This window comes from Arachis ipaensis, chromosome B07 (genome assembly GCF_000816755.2).
Source record: "Arachis ipaensis cultivar K30076 chromosome B07, Araip1.1, whole genome shotgun sequence".
In the NCBI taxonomy this organism is placed as follows: Eukaryota; Viridiplantae; Streptophyta; class Magnoliopsida; order Fabales; family Fabaceae; genus Arachis; species Arachis ipaensis.
In genome coordinates, this window is record NC_029791.2 from 120,669,081 (window position 1) to 120,686,884 (window position 17,804).

The following is a 17,804-nucleotide window of genomic DNA, read 5'->3' on the forward strand; positions in this document are numbered from 1 at the left end:
ATTTTGTAATCATATATGTTTAAACATTTAAAATATTATTTTAAAATGAAAATTTTTTATTTAAATTTTTTACAATATAATATAAATATTATTTTATTTAATAAAGTTTTGTTTTTATTATGGCATATTATATTTTTTATAATTAATTTAATATTTTTATATTATATTATAATAATTAATTGAGTTTATATATATAAAAAATAACATTTTTTGTTGAAGCTCTGATTTAGCTCATTGGGTCGACCTGATTTAATTTAGTTTTTTTCGGGTCACTTCGAGTCGAGTCAAAGTAGATTCGTTGTCTTTTTAAGGTTGAATCCGGGTCTACTTAAACCCGACCCGACCCGACCCATGAATACACTTACGTTAAATTTATATGTGAGCATTGTACCATTAAATTTTGTTTATTATAAAGAGAAAAAAATACATATCAACGCTAAAAAAAAACAGCCAGAACTTACTTTATTTAGTATTCATTAATTGTCGCAACAATTAATGAATGCTAAATAAGGCAAGTTGTGACTGTTTTTGGCTGATTTTCTTTGGTTACCAAACATTTATGAAAAATGTTAATAGAGCGTTGATATGTATTCAAATAGTCCAAAAACGATGTTATATCACTTATTTTGTTAGGTAAAATTTTAATAAATATCATTTATGATGTTGTTTTTAGATTATTTGAGTATCAAAATCAAAACACCATTTTACGGAGTCTAGTGTGGTATCTGCTTGTCTACGACAGTCATTAACGTCGTCTATTCATTGAAAATTATTTCAAAGACTAACATGAGTCATGTTCGTAAAGTTTAGAGATTAAATAAAAATAATTAAAATTTTAGGAACTAAATTGAGATTCGCATGCAAGTTCAGGAACTAAATTGAGTATTATCTCATTTAAAATATATAAAAGGGTCAAACAATTCAAATAAAAATAAAACTTTGATATTTCATTAAAAATAATTTAAAAATATATAAAAATAAAAATACTTTTTTGGCTAAAGATAAATTAAGTTGTAATGGAAAAGTTACGCAACAGGATGAGGTGTATAAGCAATATGGTGTTATGACTTATGAACATATGTTCTTCTTTTATTTTATTTTTCTTTCTTTTGAAAAGGAACAAAATTTAATGATGAAGAAAGACATGGTGCTTGCTGGACAGCCAACAGCGATCTAGATAATTGCTCCATCCTTGCTGGCCTCATGTTAGATTTAGACAAATAATTAAATATTAGCACATAGATATAACCACATAAATTAATTTCGATATGGATTTAAAATTCGTCTAATGCATCAGTAATTAAAATGATTTTTTTTTTCCAATTTTGTTAGATAATTAATTAGGATACTAATTAACTACAATATTCATTTTTTAATTTTGTTATGGAGCTTCAGTTAGTATAGGATTCTGATATGGAGAGTAGGAGAACTTTACCTGCCTGTGGTGTCAACAAGGGAGTAATTAGACCGTGCGAGTTGCAGCTGACAAATCGGATGGTACGAGTTCTTCGTGCAAAATGGACCGTCCGAGTTTTTGATCCCCAGCCACGTATCGCATACGTGTTGTTTTTGTGGGTGCCCCTTTAACCCAACAAACCCCCTTCATTGCATGCATACCCACCCTCCGAGTCACTTTTCCCCTCATCCCCACCTAGCATCAATCCCTTCTTCTTCTTCCTCCTTGAACGCTGTCTGCTTCATCTACTTCACTTAAAAAAATTAAAATGTCAAAGAAACCAAAATTTAGAAATGTTGATCGTCCTGAACTTCACATTGTAAAATATCTCAATCATTCTGATTATGTAAGTTTATTTGTTAAATTCTTTTTATATTTCAGAATTATAATTATTATTTTTAGAAATTTAGTTATATTTATTATTGTTAGAAGTTGAACTGAAGAAGATATATGTGACTTAATATATATTTTTATTGATAGAGATTTAGAAATAAATGTTTAAATAAAGTGTAAATGTAGTTTATTCTTATTTAAAATTTTTTGCAATATAATAGATTAATAATAAAAAATATCTTTTTAGAATTTTTGTAATAATATTAGAAGTTATAATTAAGTAGTTAGCTGTTATAATTAAGTTTAGAGATTTAGGAATATATGTTTAAATAATAGTTAGAAATATATATGTTTAAATGTAGTTAATTCTTGTTTAGACATTTTTTGTAATATAATAGATTAGAAATAAAAAAAAATACTTGTTTAGAATTTTTTGTAATAATATTAGAAATTATAGTTAAGTGGTTAACTGTTATAATTAATTTTAAAAATTTAGAAATATATGTTTAAATAATAGTTAGATAAGTGTGTTTAAATGTAATTAATTTTTGTTTAGAATTTTTTTCAATATAACAGATCAGTATTAAAACATGTGTGTTTAAAAATAAGTAATTGTTGTTTAGACGTTTATCCAATATAATAGATTAGTATTAAAAATGATTTGTTTATAATTTTTTTGTAATAATTTTAGAAATAATAATTAATTAGTTAACTGTTATAATTAATTCTAAAAATTATAATTTTAGGATAATTTCAGTGTATAATTTTTTGGAATAATGTTGATAATTTCGATTAGTAATTAGGATCCGTAAAATATAATGTATGTATTGGTGATTATTATTTGTAGTAAGTTAGATATAAGCTCTAGGAATTTTAATTAAAGTTAGAAGTGAAAATGTTATTAGTTAGTAAATCGAATTTAGTAAAATTATATGTTTTAATTAGATTTTTTTAAATTATCTATAATAGTTGTGGAATTTGAATCGTGATTTTGCTATATTTTTGTAGAGTTTACGGATGTTGACATGTGATCACCCTATCCCTCCGGATCGGTACAATGAGAGGGTGGAGGAGCATTTACGATCTACTGGTTTTTACCATGTGGCCCAGATTGGAGTAGTCCAATGTCAGAAAGCACTGGTAAATGCTCTAGTGGAAAGGTGGCACCCGGACACACATACCTTTCACCTTCCGGTTGGTGAATGTGCCGTGACACTGGAAGACGTGGCTATGATCCTGGGTCTTCTGACGGACGGTCTTCCAGTCACAGGGATGACTTTAAGTAGTTTTGAAGCCTTAGAGGCGGAGTGTCTACACCAATTTGGGGTTGCATCGAGAAAGTCGGACTGCAGAGGAAGCTGCATAAAACTGACGTGGCTACGGGATTTAAAAGAACGGTTACAGTTGACTGATGAAAATAGTATACAGGTGTATGTTAAGTGCCACATTATGTTGTTGGTCGGTACGATATTGTTTGGAGACAAGTCTGGGGCATCTGTCCACTGGAAGTTTCTGCCTCTGCTCCGTGATTTTGCTAGCATCGGACAGTACAGTTGAGGATCAGCATGCCTAGCACACCTGTACAGGGCGTTATGCAGGGCATCACGTTTTGACTGTAAGAAAATCGATTGTCCACTAACACTTCTGCTCTGTTGGACTTGGATTCGCCTACCATATCTAGCGCCGGTTCCTAGGGAACCCCGCATTTTTCCGCTTGCAAACAGGTAACATTACCTTACATTTACCCGATATCTTGATATTTAGAATCTAATTGTGTTAATGAGATAAGTCATATTAGGTGGCGTAATTGGGAGCGTGGAGACCGAGTCTATAGATATCTTAAGCTTGCTCATTTTAGGAAGGCCTTGGATGATCTTTAGGAAGGCCAAGTGTGTTTTCATTAGAGTAGTATTTGTTTCAGGTTTAGTGATATTGTTATTTGGATTGTAATTATTTGTTTGCTTTATTATTTTCCGTTTGTGTGGGTTGCATATTTTGTTGATCGCGTTGATCCGGACATAATTCCTACAGACATCTACTTGCACTCGGTTGTTTGGAGTGCTACGGTGCCATTGGTATCTTTTGAATGTATTGAATGGCATGCAACCGACAGGTTTAGACGACAGTTCGGTTTCGTTCAGGGAGTTCCTCATCAGGAACGGAATCTAGAGAAGGCACACAGAGAAGTCTTGACTGGTCCTAAGAATCTTAACTGGGCCACAACCACGACCCATTCATTTTGGGTGATGTAGTGGACAAACAGGTATAATCACGTTCTTACTGAGCTTCCTATGGCTCCACAACATCCCTTAGATATTTACATGTACTGGGACCGTTTAAAATATGGCAATCACTTGAACTTGTCGGATCTTGTGGTTCAAGAGGATGTTGAGGGTAATCAGGTTATGGATGATGACAATCAAGAGCATGAGCCACAGTCACCGGCACCTCCATCTCCACATCCACCTCCACAAAAACAACCTCAGTCCTCAAGCCAATATGTACCTCAAACACAGTTTACCCCATCGTTCCTAATACATCAGCAGTATTGGAGTACGCCACATTTTGACTCAGGAGACGGAGCTTCTTTTAGCCAGTTGCTTGGGTTCATGGCTTCAGATGCCGGCCAAGCACAATATGGCCATCAGCCTGATTTCATGGTGGGTAGGCATTCCTTCGACGTGAGGCATCCATGTCGCACTTCCTCAGGTGCTTCTGGAGGGTTGGTATTTGGTGATTCTAGTAGGAGTGATGGTGGTCGAGAAATTCTTAATAGTCAAAACCCTCACCGTGTTTCGATGACTCTGATTGAAGAAAATACTAAGACATTTGAGCATGAGACTGATGAGTATCTAGTGGATGAACCAGATGATAAGGACGACAAGGAGGATGAGGATGACGACATGGAGGTGGATGAAGATGAGGACATGGACGAGGATGAAGAATCCCGTAATGATGCAGGTCCTATTATTGCTTTACTTGATTATATTATATACTTGTTTGGTCAATTCAGGTTATTATATACGTGTATGGTATATTGGTTAGGATTGATTATATTATATACTTGCATGGTATGATTAATTAGAATAGTCTAATTATATTATATACAGGTGACGCATGTACTCCAGATGAGACAGGCAAAGGCTACAATATCAAGATTGATCCGCCGCGTCGTACCGCAAGTTGATACACTTTGTCTGTGTTCAAAAAGGCTGCCAAGAAATGCAAGAATCTTGTGAAAGATGTAAAGTGGGTAACGAGAAAGTAGTTGTGGTGTAGTTAGTTTTCTCTATATATCAGTTATCTTTCCCAAGTATTAGTTCACTATTCTATGTATGAGTTAGCTTTCCTAAGTACCAACTAACTTTCCTAAGTACTTTGCATGTGATGGAATATTTGGACAAGTTATAATATTTCGAATATTGTAAAATGTATGGACAGAATCTAAAGTCGGATATTTTATAGAGTACGTTGACATAAGTTACAATGTTTCAAATATCATAAAATGTAAATCTATTGCGCATTATTGTCGGCACCTAAACCACCTGCCTGACGGCATCTACTATGATTGTGTCCCTCAGCCCCACATTACCCACATCGCCTAGGACGACGTAACATTCGCGTGTCCATCTCGTTCAAGGAATCCGGTCCACCTGGAACTCACCACAGTCACATCATTGACGACCGAGGTCGACGGCATACTCCAGTCCACTTGGCATCTCACGCACTTTAAAGACCTCATTCTACCTACCGAAGCAATTAACCAGGATGTTTCCTGCTGCAAGTTGATTTGCATGCAATTTGGAGGTCACAAGCTCAGAAAAAACATGGCCAGCATTAATTTGAGCCTCCGCCTCGGCTCTTTTCTGAGTGAACAACTCATTAAGTCTGTAGAATGTTGCTTTGACAAGTGCAGTAATGGGGAGATTGCGTGCACCCTTTAAGACTGAGTTGATGCATTCCACTAGATTTGTCGTCATGTGACCCCATCGGTAACCATCGTCGAATGCCAACGCATACTGTTCGCGGGAAATACGGTTTAACTAGTTAGTGTAGGCTTGCCCCACTCTCGTAAACGCTGGTAACGCACTTCATACTCGCGAGCCGTCCTCAAATATCCTGCACAATATCAGATACCAAACAGGAAAAAATAAGGATGACAAACACTAGGTTGGTGGCAACTTTGTTAATAACGAACTTTGAATTACTTAATATTACCTATATTGACGACAAGCTTTTGCAGGTACGGTGCCTTGAATTTTCGCAGAAAGTTTGACTCTATATGCCTGATGCAAAACATGTGGAAAGCTCTAGGAGGTGACCAAGCTCCGTTACTGCGTGCCACAGCTGCATTTATGGATTCGTGTCAGTCCGATATCAGTCCCACACCATCCCGAGCTACAACATGTTGTCTAAGGTTACTAAGAAAAAAGTGCCCCGCATCAGAAGTCTCTCCCTCCACAATAGCAAATGCAATTGGGATGATATTGTTGTTACCATCCTGTGAAACGGTCACTAACAGGCAACCTTTATACTTTCCGTACAAATGAGTTCCATCCACCTGGACAACTGGCTTACAATGTCTGAATGCTCTAATGCAGGGGTAATAGCTCCAAAAGATTCGATGCAATACCCGGATATCACTTACCAAGTCATCGCCTTGATATGCAGGCATAGTCTTAAAATAGACGGCAGCTGATGGCTCCTTATGACACATGGTCTCAAACCATGTGGGCAACGCTTCGTACGATACTTCCCAACCTCCAAATATTTTTTCTACTGACTTTTGCTTAGCCAACCAAGCTTTCCGATAACTGACAGTGTAGTTGAACTTCGATTACACTTCTGCAATAACTTATTTTACCTTTAACGAGGGGTCAGCGTCAACCAACGGCTTTATGGCTTCTGCAATTGTATTCGATTCCAGCTTCGAATGATCCTGAGAAATGGTGGCTCTGGTACAAGTGTGGCTGCCGTTATACCTCCTTATAACCCAACAGTACTTTTTGCTGATCATGCTAACTCTGATAAGCCAATCAAATCCTGACCCGTACTGTGTACACTTGGCATAAAATGTCAACGACTCCAACTCATACACCCGGTAGTCTACACTTCTTCGGAGGGTATATTCTTTCATCGCCTTAATAACAGCTTCTCTAGAACTAAATTCTATCCCCACGGCGAATTCACCATCTGCGACAATAGAAATTTTTGCCATGACGGCAGCCATACCATAAGTATTTAATACACGATTATTTAATGATCGAAATTAAAAGTAAATCAGTACTCACAACATCAATAATGATATAAATAAACTTTACATTAGGTTATTATCTCAATCTTAATAAAATAAAAACATAAACACATTAATAAATATTGATTAATAAATACAAATTAACTAAAAAACTAAAAATAAATACTAATCAACTAAATAACTTCATAAATACTAACATAAATACTAATTAATAAATACTAATTAACTAAATAACTAAATAAATACTGATTCCTAAATACTAATTAACTAAAAATATTATTATCTTAAACTTGACTAAATAAACACTTTTACAAATGCTAATTGAGTATATTTTCACAAGTCACTTAACTATTTGGTCCATCGATCAATATCAACTATTACAAAATTCTAATCCTTATAAATATACGCAATTGCGTACCTGCACTCATATATTCCGGAAACTCCGGAGCATGCATGGCTTCCAAATCCAAAACTCGCATGAAAGATAGCTCCTCAAACGGCACTTCATTTGCGAGTACATTTTCCACGTCTGTCACATTCGGAGCCACAGTGCCGTCAGCTTGATCTTTATTTCTGTTTGGACCAATAACTTCGTAATTACTTTCGAACTCTTCCTCACTGTCACTATTGTAATCTTCCCGTAAAATATTTCGGTCAGCTTTCAATATACATTGAAAACATCTCTTGCATACTCGCTTTGTCCGTTATATATTTGGTTTGAAATTGAACGAATCCACCAAATACTGGTACGGGATATCTGTATAAAATACATGATATTTTTCTTGACATCTCTGAATCTATCTTCTCACAAATCATACCTTTAAACTCTTCAAATGAGATTGTGAAGGGAATAACAACATCTAACGGATCTTCACAAATAAATTTTACTCATTTAGATGTTTGCAATAAAATCTGACCAAAATAATACACTTTCAAAAGGACTATATCATCCATTTTTCTCACTCACTTAAACAAAAACAGAAATTTCACTATCAAATTTTTTCCTTCAAAGCCAACAAGAGAGACACAGGAGCATAAGAAAGAAGAAGACCAAGTCGAAGAAGATAAAGAAGATTGGATCTAAACTGTTTACGCGTTACACACCTTCATATATATATATATATTCACACATAACTTGGACCCAGCGATTTGTTTAAGCTAATTAAAAAATAACATATAATAATAAAATCGGACCCTCCGATTTCATTCACCGAAAATAAAAAAAATTTAATTCATATATAACACGGACCCTCCAATTAGCTTCATCAAAAATTCAAATCTTTCCTCTATGGAAACGAACCCTCCGATTTGCTTTCAAAATTTTTCCTCCAAAGAAATCAGATGGTCCGACTTCTTCACACCAAATCTGACCAAAAGCTATCCCACAAATTGGTCTAACACCTCTAACATCCATAACCACACACAACACATTCACATATTCCATAACAAAAAAAATGAGCCCTACAATATCAACTCTAACAAAAGGTCTAATTAAATAAAAAACCCCACAACTTTACCCAAAAATAACCCTACTTTCACCTTTCATTCTTACTCACGGTAATTTTAAAAAAACCACCGCACAATCCCTCGGTTCTTTCTCCCGTTGACGCGCAACTATCCATGTGGCACATTTCACAGCGCAGCCGGATGCTCGACATCAATCGCGGCTAGCCGCCAGACCTACGAACTAATCTTGCAGCCACAAAAGAAACATCCGTCAATGCAGAAAAGAAACATCCACTAAAACACAAACGAAACATCCAAATGAGCCACAAAGAAATATCTGATTTCATCTTAGGCAAGCATCGAGCGACCCAGAAGAAACTCTTCATCTTTCACAGCACACAACCCTTATTTTCAATTTGGAAAAAAAATATTTGCAATACAAAAAAGAAACATCTAAATGAGCACAAAAGAAACATCAAAATAAGCTGCAAAGAAACATGCAATTCCATCTCAGGCAAGCATCAAGTGACCCAGAAGAAATGACGCAATTCTTCTGCGTCTTTCACAGCGTAGGACTTCTGCGATGGTGATCTGTAATCGCGAGGGGGGAGTTGGCTAGTACCCTAATTGATTCTCTAGACTTCCTCTTTTTTTTTACAAGAGATTTCGAAAGAGAAGAAAAACAAAAGTGGGGGGCTATCCTAGTATTTAAGTAACTAAAAATATAATTATTTTAGATAATATAATCAGACATACTTCTAACTTCATATTTTTCTAGTCAATGTATAACTTTATTGTCTTTCTCGACATCCAATCAAAACGAATTATTTTTATTTTAGGAGAAGCTTCTAAATCTTAATAATAAGATCAGTATCACTAGATTGAGAATTTAAAGATAGATAATGAAGAATTAAGAATGATTCTGAAAATCTGGCCAAACCAAAAGGTCAAACCAGTCCAACTGTGAACTGGTAGCAAAAACGGTCCGATTAATCATGTGAAACTTCTGGTAGAAAAATCGGTGGCGAACCGCTGAGCTGGTCGGGAATTGTCCAATTGGACCGAACCAAAAATTGGCTGGTTTGAAGGAAACAGCGTCGTTTTGAATCATTGAAAGTCTAAAATCACTCGACTATGCCTCGGAGCCTCTCACTTCACTTCTCACTCTCTCTTCAGGCCACTGCCGCTGTCCGTCTGTCGAGCCACTGCGGCCGTCCTTCCGGCCCGCGTCGCCAGCTTCCCACCATCGTTTGGTTGTCCTTCACCGTCCAGTCTTCCGTAGCCTCCAACCATTCTGCTCATTCAGAAGCTTTTTCGCGTCTCATCGCAACTCTAGTTCGGCCTTCATCGCCCGTCCTCCATTGTTGCTCATCCTTCGTCCGTCTGATGCTCGTCATCGGCGTTCTTGCTTCTTCTCTCTTAGTCACAGCTCTGAAATCTTGGATCTCTGTTTTATTCATTTTTTTGTAAGTAATTTTTTGCTTATCTTTGTTTTGAATTTTCTTAGGTTTCTTAAATCAATATTATTTTGTTTGTTCGTTCATAATCAATGATTTAATTGTAGACTCATTTTTATTACTGATGATGAGTAATGAACACTATTGAATTGTTCTTGTTATGAGTAATGATTTTCTTAGGTTTCTCTATTATGGGTAATTTAGATTATTTTGTTTTATAATAATTATGGAACTATTATTATTGTTTAGATGTATTTTTTATTTAATTGTTTAGTATTGTGTTTATTTTTGTTGCTGATTGTTGTTGTTTGTTCTTGATGATTCTGATTGTTGATGTTTGTTCACGGCTATGTTTGTTCTTATTGTTCTTGATTGTTACTATTTTTTTTATAGTGCTATTTGTTTGTTGTGTTGCTATTTTTCATGCTATTTTTGCATTCTTATGTTTTGTGCAGCTTAAGTTTTTGCATTATCTGTATTGTGCTTTGATTATTTAATTTAAGAATTGCTCCTAACAAAGTTAAAAGAGATATTTGAGAGTAATGAATGAATCACCATTTGGGAGTGTGTGATCTAACGAAGTAGTTGAAGGTTCTTGACTATGGCTAATGTCTTTGATTTTGATGATTAATAATAAATTTTAATATTTTGTCTTTGACATTTGGGTATTTATTTAGTTTGTATTTAGATGAGATTATAACACTTTGAGTGATGTAATACTTTTAATTTGGATAACATTTTAAAGTTTATGTTAGAATATAATTATGTTTTAGTATGTTTACTTATATTTCTTTATTACTTTAATATAAAAAGGTTATTCAAATTAAACTACGATTGAATCGGTTGAACTAATAAATCAGTGAATCAATAGCTAAAATAGTTCGATGACCGGTCTGATTTTTAGAACCTTAGAATTAAGAACATGTGTAGACAATCCATCTCACAAATCACTTTCTTAATTTCACATACCCAAACCAAAATAAATAATTTTCAAACAACAAATAATTTACAATGAAAGACACTCCAATTAAAAATAATTTTAGAACAACCCATAATTATTTTTAAGCTAGAACTTCTAATAATGCAACTAAATTAAGTAAAGTCTGATGACAAAAAATACTTGTATTGCAACTAATTTTAAAAGAGTTACTCGAAGGAGATTTCTAGAATAGTCACTGATTGAGAGATTTACAAAGCAAATTGAAATGATTTACAATTATATGAAAACGTTTGTTTTTTACAAGTTGTGAATTGTTGACCCTAGAATTCTGTAGCTTCTCAGATACAAGTATATTCAAGAAAAGATTATTTTTCACGATTTGAAAAAAAAAAACACTCCAATAGTCTAGCTCGTATTTCAATAATTTACCTTATTGGCCTATTTTAAGAAAAAGCATCGTATACAAATTTTGAGTCGATGTAACACCTTATATGTTTTCTTTATAAGTTTAACCACTCCTCTAAAATAGGGAGACACAAAGGAAACAGAACAAACTAGCTCTCTCAAAGAGCCATAAAGAAAGAAAAGAAAAAAAACTAAAAAACAGAACATAAAAAGACAAAAAAAAAAATTTAAAAACCAAAAAGAAGAATCAACGGCAAAAGTTCCTCATGCTATACCAACTTTCCCCCACCAAAGATCTTGCCTCTGTATCATTCAACCAACACTTAACCAGCAGTACAACTTCATTACTCACATCCTTTAATATGAGCTTTTCTCCATTGAAAATGATTGCATTCCGATTTTTCCAGAAACACCACACCACAGAAAAGAACACCATCATCCATGACACCTTTTCCTCCTTCTTAACACTACACTCCATCCAAAAGTCAAAGAAATCTTTAGCAAAAACTGGCCATACCCAATTTAAATTCCAATGTTTCAACACTAATCCCCATAACTTCCAAGCAACCCTACAAGAAATGAACAAGTGCATAACATTCTCTAGTTGTTCACAGCACAACACACACTTTTCATCAATATTCTCTACTTGGATTCTGCACCTAAATCTCTATTCTTATAAACAAGATACAAGAAAGATTTCACCGAAAACGTACCATGTTTGTTGTGTTTCCATACCAAGGAATCAACCTCATCATTCATAATCCCCACCTTTGATAACCACCCCATTAGCACGTCAAGATCATCTTCCTCCCACTCCCTTATGGTCTTCTCCACGAGAAGCTCCACCTCCAAACAAGGCCATCCCACACTCCACATTCGTTTATTCTGCAGTTACTTCTCAAACACTGCTTGTACAATCTCAGAAAATAATCCTTCAACCTCCCTTCTCGCAGCCATAGATCAGACTAAAACTCTATCTTAGACCCATCCCCAACAACTATCTATAGCCCTTCATGATAAATACCCGTTAGATCTCTCTCACTCTGCCATATGTTTCCTATTTCAGCTCACATACTCTATCTTCCTGTTACCTGATTATGTAAGCTTACGTTGTCATCCAACCCATTACAAAAGCACAATATATTTTTTCATAAAGGGCATTCTTTCTTGTCAAATCTCTACCACCACTTCAACAAGAGTGACATGTTCTTTAGTGCTAGATCACCCACCTCCAAACCACCAAGCTCCTTTGGTTTTTGGATCACACTCCATTTAATAGTTGCCATCCCCTTACTACCATCGTGTTTTCTCCAAAAGAATCTACATTGCAACGAAACTATTTTTGCCACCACTGCTTTGGGCATTCTGAACAAGTTCAAATAATACATAAGCAGGTTATTAAGGATAGCCTTCAAAAGGACACGCTTACCCGCCTTCGATAGTATTCTCCCCTTCCAATCTTTAAATCTATCCTCCACCTTCTTTATAACCGGTCCCAAGTTGCAACCCTATTTGGATTTGCTCTCAAAGAAATCCCTAAATACCTAATTAAAAGCTTCCCTTTTTGCATTCCAAAATATGACACGCTCTAGAAATTTTCTCTTCACTACAATTAAGCCCAATTAGCGTAGACTTTTCATAATTAATTTATACATAATGAAGATAGTATGAATACTACAGGTCAACAATTGTACTTTCATAAGTCATTAAAATGTTTGATAATATAACTATAAATATTTTTATTATTTTAAAGAGTAATACCCCAAATCAGTCATTAAGAAAATTTAGACCGGATACTTTAGTCCCCAAGAATTAAAAATACCCAGATTGATCCCCAATATTAAATGACGTTAGTCGTTGCAGTCTTCGTCCGTCAGAAGCTAACATCCACTGCTGAGGTGTATTGTTAAGTCCTCCACGTGGCTGTTAAGTGCCACATGGAGGGAAGAGGACAATTCAGTCCCTGTAGATGCAACCCTAACAATGTCATTTGGGGGGAGACTACATCGCTGCGTTTTGTCTATGAAGGTGTAGAGGTCTTCGTTCATCTTCTTCTTTAAATCCTGCATGAATTTGAAACTCTAAGTAGTCAATTCCTCTACAAAATACATCACAGGTATAATGTCACGCAGTGTGGAAAGCACTTCGGCATCAAGTGGTCATCGACGGAGAGCGACCCAAAATGTGGATGTGGATTGTATGCAATCATATCGAAGTCAAGGACTCCTGATAATCCGGAGAGACTATTCTTTGGTTGCCCAAAATACAAGGTTAGATTTTAATTAAAATGTGGTTTGAAAAATCATTGTTGATGCATTTGTTTGTGAATTGGTTCTGAGTAAAAAGGTGAATTTTTTGTTGAGCAGGAAAAATAAATTCACTGCAATTTCTTTGTATGGTTTGAATAAGTTTTTTACATTGACTACAAGAAAATTGGTATAGAAAAGGTTACTCATGGCATAAGTGGTGATGATGGATGGGTTGAAGAGAGATTTTTGGAGCTTGAAAACAGGATAGGGGCACTAGAAAAACCTCATAATTCAGGGTCAAAAATTGATTGGAAAAGCAAAATGTATAATGTGGTTGTATTTGTGACAGGTTTATGGATGATAAGTTGGCTTTGTTTAATTAAGTATTCTGGAAAATGTTAGTAGATTAGGTTTGGATATGTATTGACTGCCTTGTATATTTTTTTGTTAAATTCCTAATGAATGGATAAAAGTAATAGTTTGTTTATGGTAAATGTAAATCTATTTGTATAATAAATTTATCCTACTTCAACAATCAATGATGAGTGAATTACCATGAATTAAGATCTAAGTAAGACATGAAAAACCAAATAGCAACCATCATAGATTAAGGTATCTAAGTAACACATGTAAAACCTTGTGTTAATAACTGTAATTGTCTCAAGAAGCTTATTCTTGGCCATGCTAATTCCATCAAAATGTGTTCTAGATACATGCATGCACTAGCATCTGCATGAACCAAAACAAAGGATCAAGTTTACCCTGATTCAACCAAAATACTCATGCATGAACCAAAACAAAGGATCAAGTTTATCCTAATTCAACCAAAATACTATTTAAAAGTTATTTCAGACCACATGATTACAGTTTAAAATTCACAAGATAACACTTAAGAGTAGGTCTTGATATATGCATCATCATTTCTTCCTTGGAGCCTTGAATCCAAGATTGGGTATGAACTGGAACATCCTTGAAGCAGTTCCCTTACTTGCAGCAGACAACGTTTCTGGCGAGATGCCTTGAAGGGTTTGATGTGGTTGAATTGTTGGTGGGGTGCTTGACTGAATTGGTGGATTCACTATGTGAGGTGGTCCTATAGTTGACTATCCCTGAGTTCCAAACCTCGCACATATTATTTGTCAGATTATCTGCCTTTGAACCATGGCTGAAATGAGCCTTTGTCCAGTATTGGGGTTCAAATCTCGACAGATAAGACTATGTGTCTTCATTGACTCTTCTTAATTTCTCCATGCTTATTTTGAATTCAGCATCAGTTGTGCACCTGGCACACTCTCAAATCATATTATTTATTTGCTTGTCTTTGAACCGATTGGTAAAGTTCTTTCAAATGTGCCTAACACAATTGTGGTGATGAGCATGTGGCATGACTTCCTTTAATGCAGGCAGAAGTCCCTAATTGCAATTACCAAATAACAGATTCAATAACAATACTAATAAAAGATTCAATAACAAAATCCTTTACAAATTGATTTTTTTTTTTAATCTTTTGTTGATCCGATATGAAATTTCACTCGTAGATGTACTGATCCCCAAGATCTTCTTGTAGCAATGTGAGAAACCATTTCCAATTTTCTTTTGTCTTGCTATTGACCACAACATACGCAATCACCTAGAAGTGATTGTTAGCATCTTGACCCACGGCTGAAAATAGTTGGGCTCCAAAATATCCTTTCAAGAAACAACCATCAAGATCGATCAACTTTCTACAACCAGCCTTAAAGCCCTTTTTACATGTATCAAGGCATATGTGTAGCTTGTCGAACAACGGGGGAGACTGCAGTATTGGAGTCACAGCCAATAATGCTCTACTTCCTAGATTGCTCCTCAACAATTCATGTAAGTAGTCCCTAACCTTACTGTATTGGGCTCTTTCGTTTCCAACAACACGGTCTCTTGCCTCTTTAAGAGCTCTATAGATCATCATTCTATTCACTACCACATTGTAATCTATTTTTATATGATCGTATGCCTCACTGAGTGTCATGTGAGGTTGGGTTTGTAGCCTCTTTTCTAGCTTATTAGCAACCCACTTCTGATCTGTCATATTACTCCCGAATTTTCTTCCGCATGTGTGATTAGGGACATAGGTCTTTATTTGGTAGCTTCTCAACTGAGAGTTCCAAACACAATAAATGCGCCAGGGACAAGGTGCACACTTCGGACCTTTGTTAGCATTATCTTCACTAGTCACAACAACTTCTTAGTTACTCTCATTGACATTCAACTCACCATCACTAATATTCACAAAAACTTCTTCATGAATGTTATTATCACCAACAGCATCGTCTTCCTCATTACCATCACTATTATCCTCTCATTCTTCCTCTTCATTATTAGCTTGATCAGTATTTTTCTTGTTAGCCTCTTTCGAAGTGGTCTCTTTTTTGGATTTTCTTTTCCTAGGTTTCTTTACCCTTTCCACCCCATGTTCGCAATCACACCTCACCCTTCTCTGATCATTCTTAATGTATCTAATCCTCCTTCTTTCATAAATCACATGATCCTTCAATGTATTCTTGAAGGACTCGAGGGTTGTAAACTCCATTCCTAATTGAAACCAAACATGACCAAACTTGGCACCTTCATTAAATTGTGGCCATTCATATCTGTCTTGCTCATCCTCTGAGATCTCTGGTGTCAACAATGTTTCTGACTCACAATCAAACATAGGGTTCTCTTCTACCTCCTCTTGATCTTCATTCGCTCCCTCATGATGTGTGTTACCAAAAATGGGCTAGTAGATTTTTGACCTCTAGAATTGGGCTGGTCAGTATTTGTTGTTGTACGTTTGGGCCTTGCATCAACAGGTGTGGGCCCAACAGTATTTGGTCCTCCAGAATTGAGCTAATCAATCCAAGTTGCTGCAGATTTTGGCACACCACCCTTATTGGTCATATCAATTTTTGCTCCACCAACATTGTTGGGTCCACTAGAACTATCTCCAACACTTCGTAAAACATAAGCTCAAATTCTGAATCATCCAATAGAGTGTCTATTATTGGGTGATCAAAGTACAAGTGAAACTCATCAATTTTTCTGTTCTTCTGTTTATTCTCTCGCAACTTATTTATCTCCTTATCTCCATTAATTGGGTGTAATCCAGACTCAACGTCTGAAGCAGCAGGATCAAACTAATACATTGTCTCATAATCACTATATCCTAGTCCTTTGAATAGAGTTTGAAGATCAAAGAAGCAAATGAGGTCAATATCCATCTTAGGGAACCTCTGAACCTTTCCATCAATGTATAGGATAACACTTTTATTATCCCTTACAATATTGCTTCCATGGTGGAACACAGGAACCACCATATCCTCCATCTACAATATATGGTAGAAAATATTAATTTGATAAATTACACAACAAACCCAGAAAATAAAAACAAGACTAATTTCCAATTTTATAAAATACTCTATTTAACTATTCTAAATAAGCATCATACATAATCAAGTTTGATCACAGGCTACGAAGATACAATGCAATGAAACATAAGAACCATACAATGATATAATACGAACACAATATGCTATGAAGATACTATGCTATTATCAATGAAAACATAATAATACCTACTCAAAAGTTGATTAACCATATAATATAATAAACACCTTCAATATTTGTAGTAAGCACTACATTCTTGGTTTCACGGGGTTAGTTTGGTCAATGCGATTAAGACTTGATCAACAATTGAGCCTTCCCACTGTTTTGCTCCAATGCTTTGGCGGTAACAGTGCAGCAAACGGACGTTACGTTGACGGATGAAAGAGTAACGACGAAGAATAAATGGGTCAGAGAGTGTGTTAGGGTGATGTAGGATATGAGGTGGGAGATGATGCTAGAGAAGGTTAGGTCAATTCTCTGTAGAAAGAAGAAGAGGGATTGGGTCTCAAGTCTTTTTGTGTGAAGCGTTGTGAAGGAGAAAGAGGTAACAATGAGACATCATTCCCTCCCATTCAAAACGCAGCATTCCGTGCCATCTAAAACGACATCGTTCTCTTTGTGTGTATAGGGACTGAATTGTTCTCTTCCATCCACATGGCACTTAACGGCCACGTGGAGGACTTAATGATACACCTCAACAGTGGACGTTAGCTTCTGACGGATGAGGACTGCAACTACGAATGACATTTAACGTTGGGGGATCAATTTAGATATTTTTTATTTTTCGAGGAATTAATTTGGGATATTACTCTATTTTAAATTATTGTTATTCTATTTATGTAAAATGTATTATATATTTATA

At 35.4% G+C, this 17,804-nt stretch overlaps 2 protein-coding genes across 2 annotated transcripts; both read left to right on the forward strand.

Moving 5' to 3' along the window:
• On the forward strand, positions 1,725-3,346 carry LOC107607863 (serine/threonine-protein phosphatase 7 long form homolog). The gene is made up of 2 exons (XM_016309762.1): positions 1,725-1,802; positions 2,798-3,346. The coding sequence occupies exons 1-2, from the start codon at positions 1,725-1,727 to the stop codon at positions 3,344-3,346; spliced, it is 627 nt and encodes a 208-aa protein (XP_016165248.1).
• LOC110265146 lies at positions 3,689-4,976 on the forward strand. The gene is made up of 3 exons (XM_021107975.1): positions 3,689-4,644; positions 4,699-4,750; positions 4,900-4,976. Exons 1-3 carry the CDS (start codon positions 4,081-4,083, stop codon positions 4,974-4,976), a joined length of 693 nt encoding a protein of 230 aa, XP_020963634.1. The 5' UTR covers positions 3,689-4,080.

Bases quoted from the DNA above. Each gene is read 5' to 3' on its own strand.
- LOC110265146 (XM_021107975.1), top strand. From the start codon at position 4,081: ATGGCTCCACAACATCCCTTAGATATTTACATGTACTGGGACCGTTTA. The intron at 4,645-4,698 runs GTGGATGAACCA...GACGACATGGAG, and splicing joins ATGAGACTGATGAGTATCTA to GTGGATGAAGATGAGGACAT. The intron at 4,751-4,899 runs GTCCTATTATTG...TATTATATACAG, and splicing joins AGAATCCCGTAATGATGCAG to GTGACGCATGTACTCCAGAT.
- LOC107607863 (XM_016309762.1), top strand. From the start codon at position 1,725: ATGTCAAAGAAACCAAAATTTAGAAATGTTGATCGTCCTGAACTTCAC. The intron at 1,803-2,797 runs GTAAGTTTATTT...ATATTTTTGTAG, and splicing joins ATCTCAATCATTCTGATTAT to AGTTTACGGATGTTGACATG.